The 23461-nt window shown below is 35.7% G+C and overlaps 1 protein-coding gene across 9 annotated transcripts in view; it reads right to left on the bottom strand.

The window, feature by feature from the left end:
- The window catches only part of VPS13B (vacuolar protein sorting 13 homolog B), a 426148-nt gene that overhangs the window by 277009 nt on the left and 125678 nt on the right, over positions 1–23461 (bottom strand). For all 9 annotated transcript variants that reach the window (XM_014879767.2, XM_088154920.1, XM_014879771.2 and 6 more), the window contains 2 exons: positions 13738–13872; positions 12752–12925 (listed from right to left, as the gene is read on the bottom strand). In XM_014879767.2, coding sequence (XP_014735253.2) covers positions 12752–12925; positions 13738–13872 — 309 coding nt within the window. The remainder of the gene's footprint in view (positions 1–12751; positions 12926–13737; positions 13873–23461) is intronic.

Below are 23461 nucleotides of genomic sequence, written 5' to 3'. Positions count from 1 at the left end.
TATACATTTAAGACTTCCTTTTTAAATTATGATCAGCCTTCCTGAACTCCTTTGTACTTCAGGATTGCCTCCCAAGGAAATCTTTCAACCAGTCTCCTAAGCAGACCAAAGTATGCCCTTGGAAGTCCAATGTAGCAGATCTGCTGCTCCCTCACCCCCCTTACTTCTTCAAGAACCAAAAATTCTGTCATTTTGTAATTACTGGGCCCGAGGCCTTCAACCACCACATCACCCACCAGCCCATCCCTGGCTCACAAACAACAGGTCCAGCCTGTGCCTTTCATAGTTCACTTGCTCATTAGCTGTGTCAAGAAGTTAACTTCCACACTCTTAGGCTGTTTCCTCTCCAATGTATTGCATTTCCAGCAGGCATCTGGTAAATTGAAGTCTCCCATGAGAACAAAGGCCAGCAATTGTGTGATTTCTCCCAGCAGCTAACAGAATATTTCATCAGTCTCTTCATTCTGCTTGGGAGGTGTACAGCAGACTCCCACCAAAGCCTTCTTGTCCTTCTCTCTGACTCTCAAAATAAACACTCACCCTACTGTCAACAGTACTGAGCTCTAGACAATCAAAACACTCCCCAATATCCAGAACTACTCCAACATTTCTCCTTCCTTGCCCATCCTTTGTGAGGGGTTTATGGCAATCCATTGCAGCACTCCAGCTGCGCCAGTCATTCCACCATGTTTCCATGATGGCAAGTATGGCATCGTTTTCCTGCTGCACAACGGCTTCCAGCTCCTCCTGCTTGATGCCCATGCTGAATGCATTGGTGTAAATGCACTTCAGTTGGACTATTCATTTCTGCCTTTTGGGAAAAACAAGCCCTAATTCCTATGTAACCATTCTCAGGTGCTTCCATGATTCCTAAAAATTCAATAACCCTTGTGTCTTTGCTGCCACATGGATTTCCACCCTCGACCTCCACTGAGGAGGCAGACCAAAGGACCTTGCTACCACAGCATCCCTCAGACAGGGGCATACTGCCCCCAGGTTTATCTATGAAAAGCCTGGTTTTATTTCTTTCTTCTTTCAAATCTAGTTTAAAGTTCTTTCATAAGAGCTATACCAAATAACTCTACAGGGGCTGTCCTGGAAAAAAATACAAGTGAAGACTTTTAACCATCCTATTTCTATTCCTAAGGAGGATTATTCTCACCTCTCCATTCTCCCAGTACCAGGAAGGAAGGTACAATCTCTGAGCTGGGGGCCTCATTTGCTGCCATTGTGTAGAAAACAGATTCTCCTTCCATCGTGATTTTGAGATAGTGATTTTTCCAGTAAACAAAGCACAAGTCATCCCAATTTACTTGTAACAGAAAGAAGGAAAAATTACATGACCAATTCCTGAATGATCCTTAATTAAGCACCCTTGCAGTCTCACCAGCTGCTATGAGAAGATTACAAATATCCCTGGATAGATACAACATGGACTTTATTGTCTGTCTCCAAAGTGCAACACAAAGTTCACACTGCCTTGCAGATGTTCCAACATGTAAAAGTGGATGTTCATGCTCTCACTCACTTCTTGTCATAGGAACTTATACAATTCCTGCAGTAAAAAGAGTGTTTGCTTCTATACTGGTTACTTGGGAAGTGTGAGGATACTAGAGAAACATCTGGCACTTCTAATGAAAAATTTCTGTTTCAAGTATAATGGGATGCACACCCTTTGGAATTGTGCAAGAATTTGCAGAACAATTAAAGTTGAACAGTTAATTTCCTATATGTCTGTCTTTTCAAAGAAAACATGAAATCAAGCTGTGAACACAAGGAACCTGGCAATGCCATCATCTGCAAAAGCCTGTGCAAACAGCAACATCCCAACAGTGCAAAGAGACAGAAATCCTTTTAATATATCGCCTTTACCAGCTATTAGACTCTTATGCCCTTACTGAGCACAAAGGTAGCATTTTTGGAATTGCTACCCAGACATGTGCTTTATTTTGATATTTTTCACATCTTTGGGATTATTATTTCCTCATTTCAAGCACAATAAAAGTTAGAGAAAAATGTATGTATTTTAACAAAGCACATAAGAGCTTTAAAAAAATCTTGGCATAATCTGTGCAATAGAGCGTGCAAAAAAGCAGACAAATATTCTGATTCTCCAGTTCCAATGGCTCTAGAAAAAAAAGTTTTGAACTGAGGATGCAATGACTATAATAATATTAAACTTGGTTAGCAATTAAATGATCACACCTCCCTTAGAACTAAAAATGTAGACAACAGCTAGTAACTGACATCTCACTTAAACATTTTACAGCTGCTTTAAAGACTCTAGACATTTGGATGCATGCATGCATCTTATTTTCCCAGGATTTCAAAGTCCACATCCAGGCTGCTGCTCAGCCATTATAAATGAGTAATTCAAGTAGGGCATGACTGCTTCTTGTATTAACTTGATAAAGATGTTTCAGTTGAAGTGCATCAACAGTTGTGTTAAGTCATCCTTTTCACAGGCTTATACTTTGCTTATGCTACCAGTGAAGAAAAAAAAGTATTATTTGCTTCAAATTATTATAGAAGACTTTACACTAAACATAATTAGTATTATGATTATTATATTTTATTAATCTTGTTTTGAAAAATATAAATATGCCTTAATGATTTCATTTTGTAATTAAAAAGAATTTAATCAACTGACTGCAACTTGCATTAAAGTTTCATTTTATTAGTTTATACATGCAACTGCTTAAAGGACTGATACGTGCCCTTGAAAATAGACATCTGTTTTCAGAAAATTACATTCTATCTGCAATATTTTCTAAAAGTTGGTTTAAAAACACACTTTTAACATAAAAGGTTAATTTTAAGCTTATCATTGAATAACGAATTTATTATGAAACATGTATGAAAGAAGCGTTTTGCAATGATTTTACTGTCTGAAAAATATTAATCCAGGGCTTGGGCTAATACATCTTTCAAATACTATAAAGATAGTTTGAACACATTTAATTTTCTTGTACAAATGTTCAGGTCATAACCTGAAAATATTTTCTCAGTACTGAATTCTTTTTCTCTTATGACAGCAGGGACATAAGGGAGCTCAAAAGTACAGAAGAGAATTAATATTCTCATTTCATTAATTTATTTCTATCAAATACATGACCAAACATCAACATAGTCACACTTAAAAATAAGAAAAAAAACTCTTAAAAATAAGAAATATGCTGTACACATAATTCATGGAAAGCTCAAAGCATAAAAGATGTGCTTTATTAACTTTTACATTAAATGGACATCTGAATTATCACATCTATGCCATGGACATACAGAATCGAAAATAATACTATCTAAAAGTGATGATCCATCATCATATGTGCTCCATAACCCTGCTCACTAATGCTGAGTTGAGCCAGATACTGTATTTAATAACTATTATATTCAATCATATCTTCTCTTACTTTTTGAAGTATTGTCTCTATTTACAAAATTTCCATTATTTTTCCCACTTCAAGGGGGAAAATTCCTATGATAGCCAAGCCAGTTCTAATATTATACTTTATATTGTATTTACACAGTATTTGTTTCTTTTGAGGGCAGCAGGAGATGAGAAGAGGCAGTCAGCCACTTTTTTATTCAGATTATTAATTTGAAGATTAACATAAGACATCTGAATAAATTTTTTTTTCATTTATTGTTTTCATCCTATTATTATTGGTCTTTTTTCCACTGGCATGACAGTTATAAACACTGAAATTCAAAAACACACGGCTCAGACTCTGGTCAGTCTGACTCCTTTCAAGTCCACCTTCCCAAAGGCAGGGTCTATTTTTTCAAGATTCCTGGTCAGGAGGCAGCACAGCCAAAGATATTTCTTCAGGTTGGCACAAACCCCAGACAAGCAGCCCCAGAAGCTCTGCAGAGACAGGTGGTGAACCCAGGCTAAATGTGTAAGAGTTGGTAGATGCAGGCCAACCCTTACCATAAGAGCTGAAATGTTTGGAACTCTTCATCCCTTCCATTCACATTGTCAGAGTACCCAGTCATTGCATAGCCATTAAATGTTCTCATCAGTTCAGAAAGTAGAAACCCCAAAACCATTTCTATTCTGCAAATACACAGTTTTCTAAATCTCCTGGGGGGAAAATTACTTTTTTTTTTTTTTTTCCCCCAGATCTGTCTACTTCACCTTGAAAATACATCAGAAATTAGGAAAACACTTATGAAAGCCAGAGCATGCACTGATATGCTCTGCTGCAAATGGTATCAACAATTTGCAGAACAAATGAGTTTGGATGGAAACTCAGAAGTCAGGTCAGCAAATTACTTTGCTTCAGCATGTGTTTGTCTTAACCTAACAGCTAGAATCTTCCCTTTCAGACATGACTTCTAAAAAAAAAAAGGGTATTTTTCCCTTTTAAAAATGCCTTTTCCTCTACTGAAGAGTGTAAATCAGATTAAAATTAAGAATTAAAAATATTTAGCTATTTAATTAAACAATATACCCACTCTAATCCTATCACTGCATTTCTCAAATAGATTTAGCATTCCATGTGATACTGCGAATGTCAGGATAACCTCAAATATACCACGATTGTGTTTTAATTTGCTGTACTTAAAGGCTGTTATATAGAGATACTCAACATTAATGGCTCACATAATTTAGGTAAGCTAATTTTAGCTGTTAACTAGAACTGAAAAGTTACACAGTGCACTTTTTTCCTGACACCAATTTTAAGTACTTCTGCCACCTTGCACAAGTCCATATTATGTATCTTGAACATATTAGTTCTATTTGAGTGCACAGGTGAAACGAAATCGGCTCATACACTCAAGTGATTAAATGGTCTAAAGGTTACAAGTTAAATAGTTTTAATATAGTATTAATTAATTAATACTATTAATTTTTATACAGTTCACAGATTTCTGATAACAATAGGGAATGACCTTGAGAAGCTTCACAGTACATGAAAAAAATAGAACTAATTTAAATGTTTCCAAAGTTGTACACCTTTAAGATCACCTGTTCAAAATTTCTTTCGTTTGGTCAGCTATAGGAGTCTGTCCTAGATTGGGAGTCATCACAGAGGTTATCTAGCTGAATTTAAAAAAAATATTATTAAAATTCTAGCCTGCTTTGCCTAATCCTGACTGTGAACTATTGCTTTCTACATAAAACCAGCTCTTCAGTCACTTGGTAATGGCCCAACTTTAATTGCTGACCATAACTGGCCATTCATAACACCATAGGAAGAAATTTCTGTGGGAACTTCTAAATAGTAATGCTTAGGTAGAAAGGGACAATATGGTTGAATATTCACTCTGACTGCATCCTTAATAAGAAAAATGAGACTATTGATACATTTGTATTATAACCAGAACATTGGAATCTTGGGAGTGACCTTTAGCTTATTTTAAACTGCTACAGAGTTGAATCCTGAAAATAACTGAAAAAAATTTAGATTAGGAATAAATATACTTATATATATATAATAATCTATGCATTAAAAATAAAATACTTCATTTACTGCAGTTTTTATAAAATGTGGTATAATGTTATTTAATTATTTGTTATTAAAATTTTTAAAAATCAGAAGGTGACCTAGTCAAAATGAATTTACAATTTACCACCAAGAGTCTACTGATTTTCAGTCACTAAATCTATTTAGCATTTCATTACAAAAAAAGTAGCCACCTTATATGAATCATCTACATCACTAAAGAAGCAGTGAGAGCACTACAATTCAATTATAAAACCTGGAAATAGTTTAAACACTATTTGAAAATAAACAGTTACAGTCCCTTATGCCCATGTCTGGGAAGTGTCCAAATGGGAGTTAAGGATCCCATGGCATTTTTTCAAAATGGGAGGGAACTATCCCAATATGCTGGCCAACATATATTTTCTCAATTAAAAACAGATTTCAATGTCCAAAGCTATGTGTCAGCAATTGCTGAGAGCCTATACCTGTCACGTTTTCAAAACACTCCAAACCAACAATAAGTATCTAGTCACCTTGCTGAATAATGCTTTTCCAGATGCCATAAGTGGGAAAGGTAAATGCATTTTCAGAAATAAAGTAAGCACAGATACATCAGCCTCTACCATTATGAAAATAGAAATTATCATTTGAACCCACATGTAGATTGTTTTTTCAATAACAGAAGTGTTAAATATGACTTTGGTGGCCATATGGAACACTTTGATACTGCCAGATTTTAAAGTGAACAGAAATCCAATGGAACACACATGCACACACACACACAAAATAAAGGTAGCAGAAATAATCTCATATCTGCTATTCCCTAACTTCTACATATTTAATGAGCTAAAAGTCTAAAAAAGAAAAGGCTTTTCAATAACTTTCTTTTAGTTACTTTTACAGAATTTTCTAGGTTATGAGCTGTTTAAAGAGAAGGTGGAGAGATTTCCTTTATGTACTTTAAAGCCTGCATACCTCTTAACTACCACCATTCAAGAGCTCAAATCTTTAATTGCCAATACTGAAGCTCAAAGTCCTATCCCAAGAACTACAAGATGAACTACATTATCTACAGGCAGAACAGTGCTACCCCAAGTTAAAAGAAAAGAAAGAGTCAGACAACGAGTTTTTACAAAAAAAGTTACAAATCCAGATGAGATGCAGGCTTTCCAGTTCCCTCAGTCATATATTTCCCAGTGGCTCCTAACATTTGGAGTTGAGACCCCATTTTCACAGTGCTTTGTTCTTATTTTGCCCAAACTCTTAATCTTAAGTGACTGTATTAAGAAAAAAAAAAAATCTGGAAAAAAGGCAAAAGCGCTTCTTTGACTAAAGGTATTACCCAACTTCCACAGCGCAGCTGAACAGTAAATCTCAAATGCAGTCAGGATTGAAAGAGTTCAGGGAACTCAGCTATAGCTAACACCTTGCATGACAGTGTAGGCTTTTTTCTTTTTTTCTTTTTGGAAATATCATTTTTTAAAGTAAGATTTTACAAAACTCAGAATCCTGTTTAGTCACAATCTCAGAATCCTAGAACACATGTATTGCTGAAGGATTTATGGCATATTGAGAGAAACTGACCACAACATAAGCAGAGAGATGAAAACTCCTCTTCCCCACGAGGATTTGCAGAATTACTTGCAGGAAAGTTGAACAAGCTGTCTTATTCCTGCATTAAGCAATTACCTTTCTATAACCAGAATTTACTGGCAGTTGCCAGATTTCTGCAACTCACTGGAAGCGTAATCTTAATCTAGTTAGCATAGTATATAGTATGTCCCTCTCTGCTGCTATTTCTATGTACATGAGATCTACAATTGCAGCCAGTAGAGGAACAGACTGCACTTGAGGACAAGTTTGCTTCTTTCCTAGAGAAAGTACTGAGTGCTGGATCTTTGTAAGACTGTAGATGCAATGGTGATTCGAGCCTGGAAAAATATTTGACATTTAACAAGGTTGTAGTGCACAACATGCTGAGGTTGTGAGGGTAATGGCAGAGGATGGAGCACACACCAACTGGGGAATGTTAAAAGAGGCTTTTACTTTCTCTTCCTTGGTATTAATTAATTGGCATTTACCACTGTTACCAACCTGCTCCTCCCCACATCATTCTCCTTTCCTGAATTGCTCAGCAGTACCACCATCTGCTGCCCTTGCCCAAAGTTCAACTAAACTTAAGATGTCAGATATTTTGTTTGCTACAATCAACTAATTGCAAAAATTGAAAGAAAGGGAGGGAGAAATTGCATTACCACAAAATAGTTTTGCCCACAAATAACGACAGAAAGAAAACTTCCAAATATAGCCTTGCAGTTCAGGCAGTTGAACTGCTATTTTAAATCAAATTTTGAAAACTACAGGACGTTGCCAGAAATTTTTTCCAAAAACTGTAGACTTATCGAATTTAAATCCACCCTCCAAAATAAGCCTACATGAATATTGTGTTTTCAGTAACCCATACTATTAACATGCATATTTTTCCAAGTAAAAATATAAGAATAAACCAGATTTTAAAAGCAATTAAGAAGATATAAATGCTGTGCACTGCCTGAGCACAGTTCTCAAAAGACCAGAGTCCTGGCAACTATCATAATCCTTTTGAAATTGTGCATATTAAGATTAAAGATCACTTTGTTCCTCTATTCCCACAGCTAGTTGGTATGGTAAAAAGATCAGTCTCCTAGTTTTATATGTAACATCTTTAACATTTGCTCTCCTTTCTGTGCATGTGATTAAATGTAACATTTTGAAATCCCAAAGTTCTGAGAAAAACATAAATCCTTGTCCACAGCTGCTGTTTGACTCTGGAAACACATGCATTTTCTTTTCAAGCATCTACCATCAAAAAATCCCAAAGGACTTGAACTGGAGAACACCTGCATCTCTTCATTTAGTTCCAATAACAGATTCTAAACTTCAAAATTACAAAAATAGATGCTATGTTCAGCTGCAGTTACATTCTCCCCCTAATTCCCGTGAACAAAAATGCTAAGAGCATGAAATCATTCAGGCAAGCTCTGTCATCGAGAGGATAAGATTTTTTGCACCAGAAGCCCAGTGGGAACTTGATAGAAAACTGGCAACAATTACAGATAAAGTACATAGTGAAATCCTCAGGGAGAGAAAAGGAAATGTAATAAGATAGATGGGTATAATTTTTACACATTTATGTCCAAACCACAAATGTGAATTGTCTTTAATTACTCCAATATACAAACCATTTTTATTCATTCATTGTGTTAAATCTATCCAAAATACTTCAAATTAGAGTATGAATTCTCTTTTACTAGGATTTTTTTAGTTATTTACTTACTACCACAAGGACTCAGTTAAATTAGATCAGAACTTGAAAAATATTATTGTTCCAGCTTCAAAATTCAGACTAATATCCCTAGTGCAAGCAGTCAGAATGAAATTTAAAAATATGTCAATGACATGCTTTCTTAATGGCAAAAAAGGGGAAGTTGGGGGGCATATGTAGGTATATATGCATAAAACCAAACATACCTCTAATCTCTCACCTCCTTTCTATTAGGTTCTAACGGATTAAAATGAGATAGTTTATGTTCCTGCTGGTACAATTTCTATTTTTTTGTACTTGAAGGTATTATTTCCTCAGTTATTTTCTCCTTTTGGCATGGGAAGGGGGGGAATGGAGTGATCTTATCTAAATCAAAATACTGATAGAGGAAAAAAATTCTAAACATTTCAGAAGTTTGAGAAACATATCATTGAAACAAGAAATACCAACTTTTATAAGGCTGAATGTTTGCTCTTCAGCTTTTATGCAGCTACGACAAATTAAAGAAACCTTTTCACTCCTGCTTTGCTCCACTGAGTTTATAAATTTAACACATATGAGCATGATACTAATACAAGTACTTTTGTTTACTCCCTTATTTCACTGCTGCATTATTGACCATTTAAGCTGATCTCAGAGAAAACTTTATGAATTGTATTTTTTATTTTTGTTCCTCTTGATTTATTCGTAATAAAGCTGTCCATACACTGGCTGTGCACGCACTGCCAATTATTCAACATGGCAAACCAAACAGAGCGTAATCAGCTCACCTCATCTATTCAACAGCTGTTCATAATTAACCACTAACACCAGCATTCATTTCAAAATCTCCCTCTTCTCTCAAAGGCCAGGTGAAACAAACAAGGTCTGCAGCTTGCTCCCAGGGTTAATAAAGCCAGGGTTATTTCAGAGAAAGTGTAAGAAGACCTTCCCAAGCCCTGGGGTAATGGAATAATCTCCTCTCTTGTACTTATTTTATATGCTGCAATTTAAAGACTGAAGACATATTCACTGATTTTGACAACTATGCATAGAGATACCTGGGGCAGTTTTTCATACAACCAAAGTATCCAAAATTAAAATCACAGCATACAGGCTTGTATTTAAAGACTAAACAGTATCATATTTACATTCTTTGTTCCTAAATACTTCCTTTGTCGTAAGTGGATCCGTTTTCCATGTGATAATGACACTTTATGCATCAAATAATAGAACACTAATCATAAGTATATGCACTTGTTTTACACTTGTTATACATCACATGCTCTAAATGCTGCCCTTTTTGAAAGTACAGTTTAGAGCCTTTTCCTTTGATGGTACTGCTAGAACCATATTCTTTCTCCTCTTCCTCTCAACAGCACAAGTGAAATAGCATAAAGGAAGATATTAGTGTCAAATGCTTCATCGCTCAGATTGTAAATACATCCTCAAGCTTCCCAGGACCACATACAGACAAGCAGGAAAAGGAAGTTGCATAACCATCCTGATCACCCTGGATCATATGATTCAAGTGATAGAGGACTGCAGACAGTTGCTGATGAAACAAGGAGAGGAGGAGGAACAGTCCCCTCTCTGTTTCCTGGGTAAATATGCCCTGGTTTAGTCAAGAATCACATGCCATTTGCACAACTTCCTCCTTAGCAAACAGCTGCTTTGATTTTTGATCAAGTTGTTTTCCATTCTATTTAATGAATTAGTGCAAATTCCTCCTATAGAACACTATATGCAACATTATTAGGAAAAATTTCACAAACAGCACAACTTCAGTACTGCACAATCACCTCCAGTAGAACAGCTTTAAAAAACCCTTTTACTCCCAAGGGATGAGTTTTTTCTGTGAAATTATCCAGTATAGCTTTTTTAACTCCCAGAAGAGACTGCAACTGATGGCAAATGCATTTTTATGCTCTCAAAGCACTTTACGTTTTCCCTACATGTAATTTTCACAGTCATAATGAAAATGATAGCCATATCTCCTGTATTAAATTGCCCCAGTTTCTTCAGCAAGTATTTGAAAGCAAAGGCTTTTACTTTGCTGATCTTTTGTATAGAACCTGAGACAACTGAAATGTTAATTACTCCTGGTTTAATTTATGTTTAAAAAAATAGTATGCCATTCTTCCTGTTGACTGAGACCAAAGCTTTAGCAAATCAATCAGCTTTTTCTTCTCATTTTTCACTTCTCACAGGTGCCACCTTACAGATCTAGAGGAGCAAAGCTAGAGCCTGAATATGCACGGCTTAGTGACTGCCATTGTGTACATGGAATCACTACAGCTTTCCTCAGACACTGATGGCATAGGTGAAGTGTCCAGTACATTTTCAACTCTAAAATCTTAACATTTTTTAATGTATGTCCATTCATCTACAAAGCAGGTACCACAGACAACTGTCTTTTACAAAAAAGAGTTTTGTATCTCAAAATCCCTGAATGTGAGTCTGGCCAGCACTTCATTTGTCAGTGCCTTAATTCTCATAAGCACCTCTTGTCACAACCCATCAAGGACTCACAACCATCTAACTAAGCCATCTGCAACACTGATGAGCAAAAATGTATGTGATCCTTATGACCTGCAAAAAAAGCAGTAAGTGTACAGTATAGCTATCCACAGAGCCTTTAAAATACAATAGACTAAGACAAAAAAGTCAGAAAATTAAACTAAAAAAAACTCAAAAAAGGCAAGAAATGTGGCAATTAATCATAGTAATAAATATTGTAATGAACATTTAGAAGGTATTTAAGTGAGTTAACAGGTGCAACAGATTTTAGCTTCTGTTTAAAAATGGATCTGAGTAATTCAGGTATTAATGAATCATGAACTGCTTTTTGGCAATGCTTTAGGAGCAGGAGCGGGAACTGAAGATGGTTGTTATAAAAACACGGCTGTAAACATTTTCAACATGATGCTCTCCAAGAAACATAGAAGTACAATTACTGAGAAAATAACCTAACAACAGCTGGATTGCACAGTGCTTACAAATATTTACTCTGCATAAGAATCAAATGTTGCTTACATATGCACATAAAAATTGCAATGCTAGGAATAAGTTCACTGTTACTTTTGAGACTAATGACATTCATGAAAAATTACACAAGAAAAAATACAGAAAAAAAGCACACTTGAAGTGTTCAAGTTACTTCTGTTTCATAATATTGGGGTCAAGTAATTCTTTTGCTTTCCTAAACCTAGATAGGTTTTTGGATTGTTTTTTTTCCCACATTTCATTCCACGCCTTGCAAGGCAATAGAATAAGCTTTGAAAAACATGAAAGCATGGTTTTTAAGAAGCACCACACTGACAGGAAAATCTAGTTCCAGGTGTATTTCACAAACTACATGAGTTATTTTAAACTAGACACATTTCAAAATTGTCACTGTTGCTTAAAACAGACCAGTGTTTTCATTTAAAGACCACAGAAACAATAAGAATGTCAGGTAAAAGTATTTATGCCCTAAAAGTCAACAACACTCTTAAATTTAGCCAAACAACTCTCAAAAATTATTAACTTCTCGTTTAAGGCCACCACAACACCAAATTTGATGAGGTCAAATGTGTGCCCTGCAGTATTTTTTATATTATTATTTATTGTTAACAAATTTTATGATAAACAAATTCTTAATAATAAATCATGCTGCAAATTTATATGAACCATTTAGAATTCAGTATGTCAGCTTCTGTATAAGAATGCCAACCCAGTACCAGGAAGAGGAATAGAACTAATATTTTCAACATGGATCCCGCCTCTCCTCCCTCCCCCACCAAAAGTTTACAGAAGTTTCATACAATTATTTTAAAAGGCAACCAAAATTAATGAAGCACTCCTTATTGAAGGAGACATACATCAAAATGCAGCTTTTAGCTCTTTCGTCTCACAGTGAGCTACAGTTATAATTGTGGAGAGTGTGTGTAGAAGATACTTTGACATTTGGCACATTTTATATCAAACCCCTCTTTTGAAAATTGGATAGGAAAAATGTAATGTGATATCAGCTTAACAAGAGTTTTGTACTTACCAGAATTGTGGCAGTAGTCCATATACTGTGGAATTTGGATTGTAAAGGCCACCAAATCTGGAGCTAAAAGAGATTCTGGCTTTCTACTCTCATTGAGCCATTTACTGCTGTGTAAGTCTCTGGTGTCAGAAGGGCCTTGAATTAAAGGAATCAGCTTCTCTTTTCCACCATCACCTAAGATAAAAATTAGATTCCTTACCACTTTTAGTGTAACAAGATAAATTTTCAAGACAAACATTCACTAGTCCAAAGAGAACATCTATTAATTAACATTGTTAATACAGAATTAAAAGAGCAGCATCAGAAAAACTTTAGAACAACCAATTAATGTTTACCCTGTAAATGCCTCAACATCCAGGAGGAGTTGAAATAAATTAATCGATTATCTTTAAGACAGTAGTTTCCTTCCCAATTTTATAAAATAATCTATTTAACCATAACCATGAACTTAATTCAAGGACACTCAATTTTTAATGTTCTTGACCTTAGCTGCTTTTATCCATAAAGTCATCATAGACATCAATAAGTTCCTGCATGCTCCTCAGGAAAAATTGTATTAAAGCAGTGAAAAAAAAATAAAAAAAAAAATCCCAGAGTCCTCAAAAACTTTACAAGCAAAATACATAGCTGTAGCATTAATGGAAAATGAGGCATTAAAGAATCAAGCGAATACGTTAAAATTATGCTAATGATAAAGCTAGGTGAACGTATTCTCTAATTTTTCTTATTTCTAGATTAATATTTGTCTCAGCAGAAATAAAAATCTATTTTTTTAATTCACTGTAAAATCTGACTATACTGAGGCAAGACTGGATCATCATGACATACTTAATAACAACAAACCCCCCCCAAAACAGAATACAAAAACCCCTCTCTGATTCATAGGAACAATGAGTAAATTCTTGTTTCAGTAACTCCCCTTGTAAAAAGCAAGGCCAATTCTCCTATACAGGCAATAAAGTTTTACATGGTCCAGCTGCACATACCTGGGGCTTTGGCACAAATTTTTATTGATCCCACGGTCCCAGAGGCACATTTGACCAATGATGTGCCGCAGTACTTCAATTCAACATTCTGGATTGAGCCCTCAAGAGTTGGCAGGGGATTCTTAGATTTCACACCTAATAAAAGAAAACTGCAAATGTACTAGCCTGTTGAATTTAAATATTTTTATATTCCTTCACCAAGGCATTTAAACTTAATTATATTTTAATTATCTACCTTAGATGTTCTTACAGCATTTTTGTTGTGATTCACAGGTTTTAAATGAAAGTGAAAGAATTCTGAATGTGGGTTTTCTAATACAAACAGTTATGCAGGAAATATATACAGATACTGTGAGGAAAACACACAAGAACACTTAGAAATCGAAATAACAAATATGCATATATACACATAGATACACTTCTGGTTTTAATTCATAAGTGCCACGTCAACTACTCTCCTTCATGTTTTTATTACAACCTTTTAATTTCAGGATCTTAAAATGACTAAGTGTTTTCAGCTTTTATTTAGACAACATTTTACTCAGTAGCTATGTGAAGCATTAAATCCATGCAGCTGAGCAGCACAGAAGGCCAACAGCACACTTGCCATTTTCAGCGGAAACTGGAGTTCAAACCTTGCCTTGGGTCACAAGTGGAAATAAGTTTTGGTGGTCTTTCCTCAGCCCCCATCTGTGAGCACCAGAAAATTACTGCACCACTTGGAAGAAGTCAGTGCTACTGGCAGTCACTTCTAAAGAGCTGCCCAGAATTGTGGCAGAAGCAGCAGGGGATTGTACAAGCCAGGACTGAGATATGTTGGCAGAGCTTGAGGGCAGCCCCCCAAAACAGCCCCAGAGTATAGGTGGAAGAAGCCAGCCCTCCAAATCTGCACAGCACTGCCTATCAGAAAAAAAACCCATAAATTCACTTGCAAATTAGAAATAAATAGTTTCAACACCTGTAAGAAGCATGAAAGGAAAAACTAACAGAAGTTGCCTTTTTTTATGGCTTTTTTTTTCCCCTCATGCAGAAGCGACTAGGAATTCGTCAGTTAAAATTGGCAAGCAGCTTGTTAATTATGCAAACATTAGTGTAATTATGGAATCATTTCCTCGTGTATGTAACATAGAACTTGTTCCAAAATCCATAATTATGCAAGGAAAGTATTTTGGAATATCAGGTAAAAAATAATTTTTATACATATTTCAAGATGATTACACACTTTAAAGAAATGTAATTATCTACTGAATCAATTAATTAGGTTTTTTGCAAAATCTCTCAAAGACTAACTCAAAGAACAACTTTTAATATATATTAACTAGTAAGGAAAAAAAAATCCTAAAAGAATATGGGGAACAGAAGATTTCAGATTAAACTTGATAATTATGCTCAGTTCATTGTGCCTATTCCAGTTCCTAAAGATTAAAGATGATTTCATAGTGCATATAAAGTCATTTAGCAAGTAGTCTTCTTGATATATATTCAAGTGTTTTCTGGTAAGATATTAAAATTATTTTTGAATAAAAAGTACTTTCCAAGATGAAAGAAAGAAGAAACACATGAAGGGACATACAACATATGGTAAAGCAGACTGCCATCTGAAAGTAGGTTCCACACTCTAGGTATAATTTCTTATCAAAATTTAACCTGTCTTCTGTCTTTGAGGCATGTCCAGACTTTTCCTAATTTGTGACTCAGGAAGGCTTCAGGCTCAAAGAATACACATTGAAACTAATTTGTGTGCTGTCCATTACAACACCCCATCAGTTCTCAGTCTGAAAGACCAACTACCAATTTCTCTTGTGAACAGACTCTCATTCCCATTTTTGTCCAGGGTAAGCCTCTTTTAAAGATGAAAATCCCCTTTGATCTAAGGCATGGTATCTGACCCAATGCATGAATTTGTCAAAAGAAACTAGGATATCTGTAGGCATTTCTTCCTCCTCATAGTTCCTATAAATATGTGCAAAATAGATGCCATTGCATTCAAATAAAAATAAAATTAAAGAAAAATAGAAAAAAGAAAAAATAGTTTTCTCCATCTTCTGCCAATTCCAAAACAAACACTATTAAACTGTTAGTAGCAGCCAATATTACAATTAAAGCAAATCAAACTGACATCACAATTTGACCATCTTTTAAGTCCTCTTAAAACTGTCAGTTTCGTGCTGTTTTCGTTTTTCAGAAATTCTTTTAAAAATCAAAATAAAGGTGCGATGTCCAACACATTTCTCTCACTTCACTATGGAAGACTAAGTAGTTTTAAAACTAAGTAATTTCCATAATGAAGTTCACTTTTAGATGCTTTATCCTGGACAACTTTGCATTGAGACTAAAACTGTCCGTGTTACTTACATGCATAACTTACATTTTAGTTTAGTGTCCTATTTGAAAAAAAAGGAACCAAGTTTAGTGTGATCATGATCGCTGTTTGTTTCTGTTCACTCCTAGTCCCTCACCAAGTAACTTCTGGACTTATTGAATTTCAGCAAGATATGACAGCATTATCCAAGACATTTATTTTCTACAACCTTCAGGAAAACATGAGTGCATCTGCCCTCCTTAACTCACCAGTCATCATGTTCATGACAGTCAGCAAAGTGTTGCTCAAAGGAGCCAATGAACTGCTTTTCACCCAGCCAGCACTTAGGACCATGATGGGAAGCCAGGCAAGCTTAATGGCTTGGCCTTAAAGAAACTCCCAAACCCTTAACACGTGGCCCTAGATAATTAACAATCACATTTTAATGCATATGAAGAAGTAACTGGTAGCAGTAAAAAGCTGGGTTTTGTGTGTTACAGGGTTAAGGTACACACTTCATCCATTGTTTTCAACTATTTGAACAGAAAATAGAAAAGTACTGGGAAAGCTTAGTGTACTCATGCCCTTCCTTGTCTATGTTGCTTTGATGTCAAACAGCAACCTGCTTTCACAGCTTTAACACCTGATAACTACAGCACACCACAGTAACCCAGGAGAAGTTGCCAGAACATTCCACTCAGACTTCACAGCAGATGGATATTCAAAAATCCCATTTATTAATTACTGAACTCCTATACAGAGAACACAATAAGAAACTTAGAATGTCTAACCAGACTTTCATCACAAAGACAAAAATCACCTAAGCTTAAGGTGATTGCCCTTGCCAAGTTATAAATCTTTTTCAAGGCACAAAAAGTTCAGAGACTTTTAGTGAACCATTTCTAATGAATTGGTTTAAAATAGGAGGCCATTTTCTTCAGTCTCTGAAAATTTTTGGAAATTATTAACCATCTCTCATAAACATGCTAAATTGGCAAGCTCAAATTCTCTGCTCTACAGAGAAGAAACTTTGTTTCCTTCATATGTCACTACCTGTAGTTTCCATCCCTGTAACTTTAGTTCCTCCCAAATGGTCTCCCTTATTTCTTTCATCGTGATATTATTATAAAATGAAAGTCTCAACGGTTGTTCACGTAAATAAAACACTCCCTTAAATACCTATTTCAGCAAATAAATGCTCAAGCAAGCAAAGACTAGAGCTTCCTTCCCTCTCCTCAATGTTTATGAACTTTTTTTAAGTAGTGTTTTAAGGGACTGATTGAGCATGAAGATGTTCAAACTCCTAGATAAGAAATGCTCCATGCCTCCATGTGCTAACTGAAATTTTGTATGGAGACAAACAGACCACAACATTTTAATTAAGACATTGAACATGAATTTGAACAGACACTAGGAAAACCAAATCTACCATTGCAAACAGCAAACATTATGCAAATTCAACATCCTGCAAATGAAGTATGAGAAAGGCTTATTTCCAAGGTGCTAAACAAGAGAGTAGAACTTGTGCTGTGCTCATTCTTCTGGAATCTCACATGCAAAAGCACAATTTGGATTTACTGGACTTTGTTGCTCAGTGGAGTAAAATTAGGGCAACATGTATTTTTTTAATTTAAATCATTTTTTCTTCAGTTAATTTATCATTTTCACCAGGAACAGGGGAATCAAACACTTTATGGAGAAAGAGATACATATGCCAGTCACCATCAAATGTAACTTATGGCTCCTTCCAGATACATTTTCTAGATATCTGGCTTTTTTTTTTTTTCCTGGAAACATCTTGCCCATTGTAGAATGACTTGAACTAAAAATCCAGTGTTTCCTTCCCAATACACAGACATGGGTACACTTGGTGATCAAGTATATTTCACTTGATTCAGACACATAGGATACATCACATCACCAAAGATTTAAAATCTGTTCTCTCCATATAGTAGAACCCAAAAATAGGTAGAAAGGTTTTCTAACTTAAAATCTACTACACTTTGACAATTTATACCTTGCAAACACTAACATTAACTCCAAGCCTGAAGAGCTATTGTGTTCCAGGTACATGTACAGAAATACTGTGCTGTCAAGAAAGATCTTCCCACACTTTGAAACAGGTATTCACATCCTCCCTCCAGCTTCCCAGGTATAGCTTTGGTCTGTTCCATGTACATAATGCAACTACACAGCTTGCCCCAAGTTGCTGCATTCAGTGTCATTCCATGAGCAAGCAGGGGGGAAACAAATAGCTAAAGGCAGGTCACAACCATGTCTTTATAGATCAGCTCAGGATTTCTTCTAGCAAGCCTAGAAATCTAAGCGCTCATTTAATTTAAGGCCTGTTTAAAAACATTACCTAATTAATGATTTTGCCAATGAACATCTTTTACCAATCCATTTGTGATAGGGGAAATTTGCAATGATTACTAGCAAACCAAGAAACAAAATCCAAACTGATCATAACAAGCACAGAAAACCAGAAAAGAGTTATGTTACTGATTCTGAGGACAAGAGTCAGGACTGTGTGCCGCCAAATCCCTGAAATACAATAATTCTTTAGAAACATCATAAAAGAACTGCAAAATGTGAAATAGGAAACAAGTAAGGCATGACAAACTTCTAGAAGTAACTCCACATGAATTGTCTCCACATTTATTTTGTGGCTTCAGAAGGAAAAAATTCAATATTTAAAGCATTAAGTACCAATAAACTACGGTTTGGCAACATGATATAGTAAAAGACTGTCACATACTTGTCAAAATTATTTTAAACAATAAAAAGATAAATCCATGAATAAAAGTGAGGAGCTATTAACTAAATGAAATAGCATTGAAGCATAAGTTTCACTGGAATCATGACAAAAAATGTCAAATCATTTTCACAGAAACATATATTTAGGTTTTACATGACTAACACAGAAAATCTAGTAAACAAATTGAACCATAAGAGAAACCTCATTTCTTTCCCGAGAGATACTCATCTGTGTTCAGTCTCTGCTTAGGCAGTGCTCAGTGAGAACTTCTGGAAGTCTGTATTGGACTTGGTTAGAGAGATGGCGCTTCTGAGGAACTCCAAGCTAAAACCAAACTTAATTCCTTCCTCCTTTCAGAAAGAACATAATAGAAGCCACAAAGACCAGCTCTAACTGGCACCAGTCCTATTTCTCACGTTCAAAGCATTGGGAGAGCATAAAGCTTTCACATTCTCATTTGCAATAAAACAGCAGCAACATAGGAACTTCAACATCTCTTTCAGTCATTCTGCTTTCTCACACAAACGACCTGAAAACACAGGAGTGTTGTGTCCAAGGTTCCCTCCTCCATTCCCACACCCCCCACTTCCTTTTTTTAACTGGAAAAAAAGAAAAAAAGAGAGATTTTCCTAAAATGTAAAAGCTGGTGTATAAGTATTTTCTGCAGTTTTTCCATAGTAAAATTCAATCTTTGCACTGAAGTACCTCAAGCATATTTAGTGTGTTCACAATTGCATGTTTTCAATCTGTCAACATAGCCTACAGACCATATTTTGCAACCCTAATGCACATACTCACAGGGTACTATTTTCTTTCTTCTTCAAAACAGTAATTCAGGAAGCTTATTTTAAGGAACTGTCAAGGTAAAATTGGGTGTTTTTTCTAACTCAACATGATTTAACATCACAGTTTCTATTTTGATTATCAGGGTTTTTTTAATATAACTGTGTCAACCAGTTTTTAGTCTACATATCACTATTCTAAGAAATTATTGCTTAATCCCCACCCGCTCCCAAGACTTAACAGGGCAAGAAGATTCTGGTAGACTTGTCTTGCATTTAACATATTGTGAACTGGACAGATTTTCTACTGACTTGAGCTTCTGTGCCAGAGCTCCACATTTAAGACAACTCTGCCCTAAAAAATAGCTCTGATTTTATTTTCTCTTCAACCACGGTACTAAATGAAAAAGTAAATGCATGAAAGGGTGAAATTTAGTGACAGACTGAAATACTCCTTAAAGAAGGTCAAACTCCTTTGCTCTTGGGCAACAATGATAAAATATTTATCAATATAAGTATGTATCATTCTCTTTATCAGAACATAAGCTGCTAAAAGCACATGTTACAATCTCTCTATCTAATCACTTATATCCTTAAACTGCCTGTAAACTAATTAAGGTTTCTCCATTGCCTAAATACTAAACAAGATGCAGGATTCATCATTATAAACAGAGATTTATATATTGCAAAATACTTAACAGCTTCCTAAAGAACAGCAGCATTTCAACTATAAGGGGGAGTCAAAAAAGACAATATCCTTTTTCAACATTCCTGCTTCAAGATATCCCACACTATGGCCTTCATACAGGTTCACATTTGCCCTAACTCTTGATTTTTCTAAAATTCTGTTTCAAATGGAGAGGTAAATAAGAAACCTGTGGTTCAAAAACTAAAAACCAATATTGAAGAAAACATAGAACATTTGGAATAATATGCTTAAGGCATTCTAGGTAAGAAGAAACTTTAAATATTCCTTATTGATGATCTGTTTTAAGTGATTATCCAGTAAAGTAAAATGTGGTTTTAATTTGGAATGCTCATACAAGTAAGTGCTGAACAGCTACCACTGAAATGCACAGAATCTCTGAATCATTTATACTGGAAAAGACCTTTAACATCATCAAGTCCAACTGCAAATTAATATTGCCAAGTTCAGCAAAAGAAGTAATCAGATGACCAAACACCCTCCTCCAGGTACTTTTTACAGTGCAGCTGGAGGTGATATTAGGGAAGATATGGGCGAAAATTTTAACTATGCCTCTCTTCTGGTAATAGAAACATTCCCTTATGGACCTACCATAACTCCAAGTGTGCTGTTTCCACTTGCAATGGTACCTAACATTGGAGCCCAGCTGGACAACAATTTGCAAGTGTTGCATATTGACTCTAAGCTTCTCGTGTGATTAGAAATATTTATTTAAACTATTAGTATGTAGTATTTGCTAAGTTTTTTCAGGACAGAAAACGTGGGGGGTGAAGATCCCAATCTCACTAATAGCAATCACTCTGTGAGAGAAATCTGCCACAAAAATTGCACTGGAGTTGGCAGAGGCACAAAGCTGGGCTTGAGTGCTGTGAGAGCAGGGGAACAAGGTGGGAACAGCTCTACCTCAGCTGCTGTAGGGAAAAACCAGGGCAGCTCAGGCAATGGGTTGGAGACTTGCAAGCAAAGGTGGGGCTATGGAGTGGGAAGCAGCTGTCCCCTGGCACAATCACCAACCCCTCTGCCATCAGCAGCCTTGACCTCATCCCACACCACTAGACTTCTACTCCCTGCTGGACTGTGGATCTTGTTGATCTAAACAGCCAACAACACTTAGAAAAGGAATACCATTTTCCATCTTTAGTAGATAGTATTGTAAATAACTCTAGAACGTTGCTGTGAAAAGTGCAGTTTGGGGCAATTTATTATTGTTAACCTCATTGTTGCTAAACATTCTGGCTATTTAGGCATCACCAATTATAAGCATATTTAACTGAAGCCATTATTTTAGATTTGGCAATATGACATTGGTCAGGACACAGGATTAAAGTAGGTTTAATGCTACTCTTCCTGCTGTTGTAAACATAGGTTCAAAAAGAAAAGGACTGATTTCTCTGAGCAATTCAACAGCTGCATTTCAGATACTCTGTATCATTTGAGACAATTGATAGAAGTCAGAGTTGATGCATTAAAATAACTTTTGTCTTCCAAGAGAATGCAAAAAAACCTATCAAAATCTGGATTGTAACTCTAGAAAAGTATGTCCTGTCAATCCTCATACCTATGTGTTGTCAGTAGACAAATGCTAAAGTGGCACGGATACAAATGCTTCCAGGATACAGATAAATAAGAACTTGAGAAACCTGCACAGTTAAGTATTTGAGGCAAGATCCTGAAAAAGATGAAGGCAGACAGATAGATGGAGGAAAAAGCTCACAATTCACATCCTTAGTAAGACACCCTTTGGTTGGAAGCCATGCAATTGCAATTGGTTGCTTCCATCTAGGTCATACAACCCTTCTATCCATGTCAAATACAGTAGTTTTGCTGTATCTGAGGATAATAATAGCTCATGCCAAATGTCAACATGTAAAATATACGAAAACACTTTCACTCATTAACAAATGCCAATAGGATCTCAAAAATCTGAAATGCATTTGCGATCTAGTCTAGTTCAAGTTCAATCTAATACTAGCTCGAAGGGCTTATCTTCAAACATATTAAGCAAAAAGTGCAATTTATTTTAGATTCTGGATTAAAGTCTGCATTTTAAAACTCTTCTTTTAGTAAAAAGCTGGGTAGCAACTAAAGAGAAACTTTCTAGGACAGCAAACTGTAGGATGAAAGAACAAATTCTCAGACAAATCAGAGCTCATCTTAGACCTTATCATCTTCTGTTGCACCTGCACAGCTCTTTTCTCTAAGGCACATTTACTCAAGTAAGCTATTTGGCAACTATAAAACTAATGAACATTTCCTATGAGTTTGCATTGCCTTTAAAAAGCCTCCTTCAGCAGAACAGATTCAAACCTTACAGTGCTATGTAACATACTTACAATGCTAAAGACAAGAAGTGCCAGGTATCACCTGGACCGACCCATGACTGAGCTTCCCTGTAACACATGTGACACCTGGTCACCTGCTTGCTGTCAAACACAATGTCCAACGGCTGAAATGTCTCACAGGCTCAGTTGGAGCTTACTGAATATAAGACATCACAGTTACAGACCAGTAAAAAGGTAAACAAGATGAGGATTCTAGAGAATGGACATAGTAATCCTTTAAGCAGTAAAGAAACTGCAAAGGTTCATAAAAATTCAAAAGAAGGTCAGATGCTTTCAGTAACAGTATTATCAAAAATAAAGAACATCTAAAGTGTAATCATTAACAGTTAATTTCCTGAGTTGCTAGGCATGGGGGAGAAGCAAAAGAGAATGTTAACATCCCTCAGTTGTGAAGTGAAGAAAGCTCAGAGACACGTGATTTAAAAAGATGGATTACAGAGATTGCTGCTACAATCACTGACTGTAAATGAATAGGAAATGGCAGGAAAACAGTAATTCAGACAGAGTGGGTAAGTAAAATATGATAGAAATTAAACTGAAATATTAAAATACAGTATATCAGAATTATCATGAACAATCTTCCCATGATTGTCCTTCTCAGAGACTTTAAGCTGCTTTAAATAAAAGGTCTGAGTTTTCCCCTTAATATGTGGTTTTCCATGCACATAGATGACAATATTTCACTTTCATTAAAGATGAGAGTTTTTTCTAACTGGACTATCATTCTTATTCACAATTTTCTATTATCACACTGCATTTCTTTATATTGCTGTACTCCTTCCAACAATTTAATATACACTGTTCAGGATATCAACTTAAAAACACAGTGCTCTA

Source organism: Sturnus vulgaris, chromosome 1, assembly GCF_052056855.1.
Source record: "Sturnus vulgaris isolate bStuVul1 chromosome 1, bStuVul1.hap1, whole genome shotgun sequence".
Lineage (NCBI taxonomy): Eukaryota > Metazoa > Chordata > Aves > Passeriformes > Sturnidae > Sturnus > Sturnus vulgaris.
This window is presented reverse-complemented; position numbering and strand designations above follow the sequence as displayed.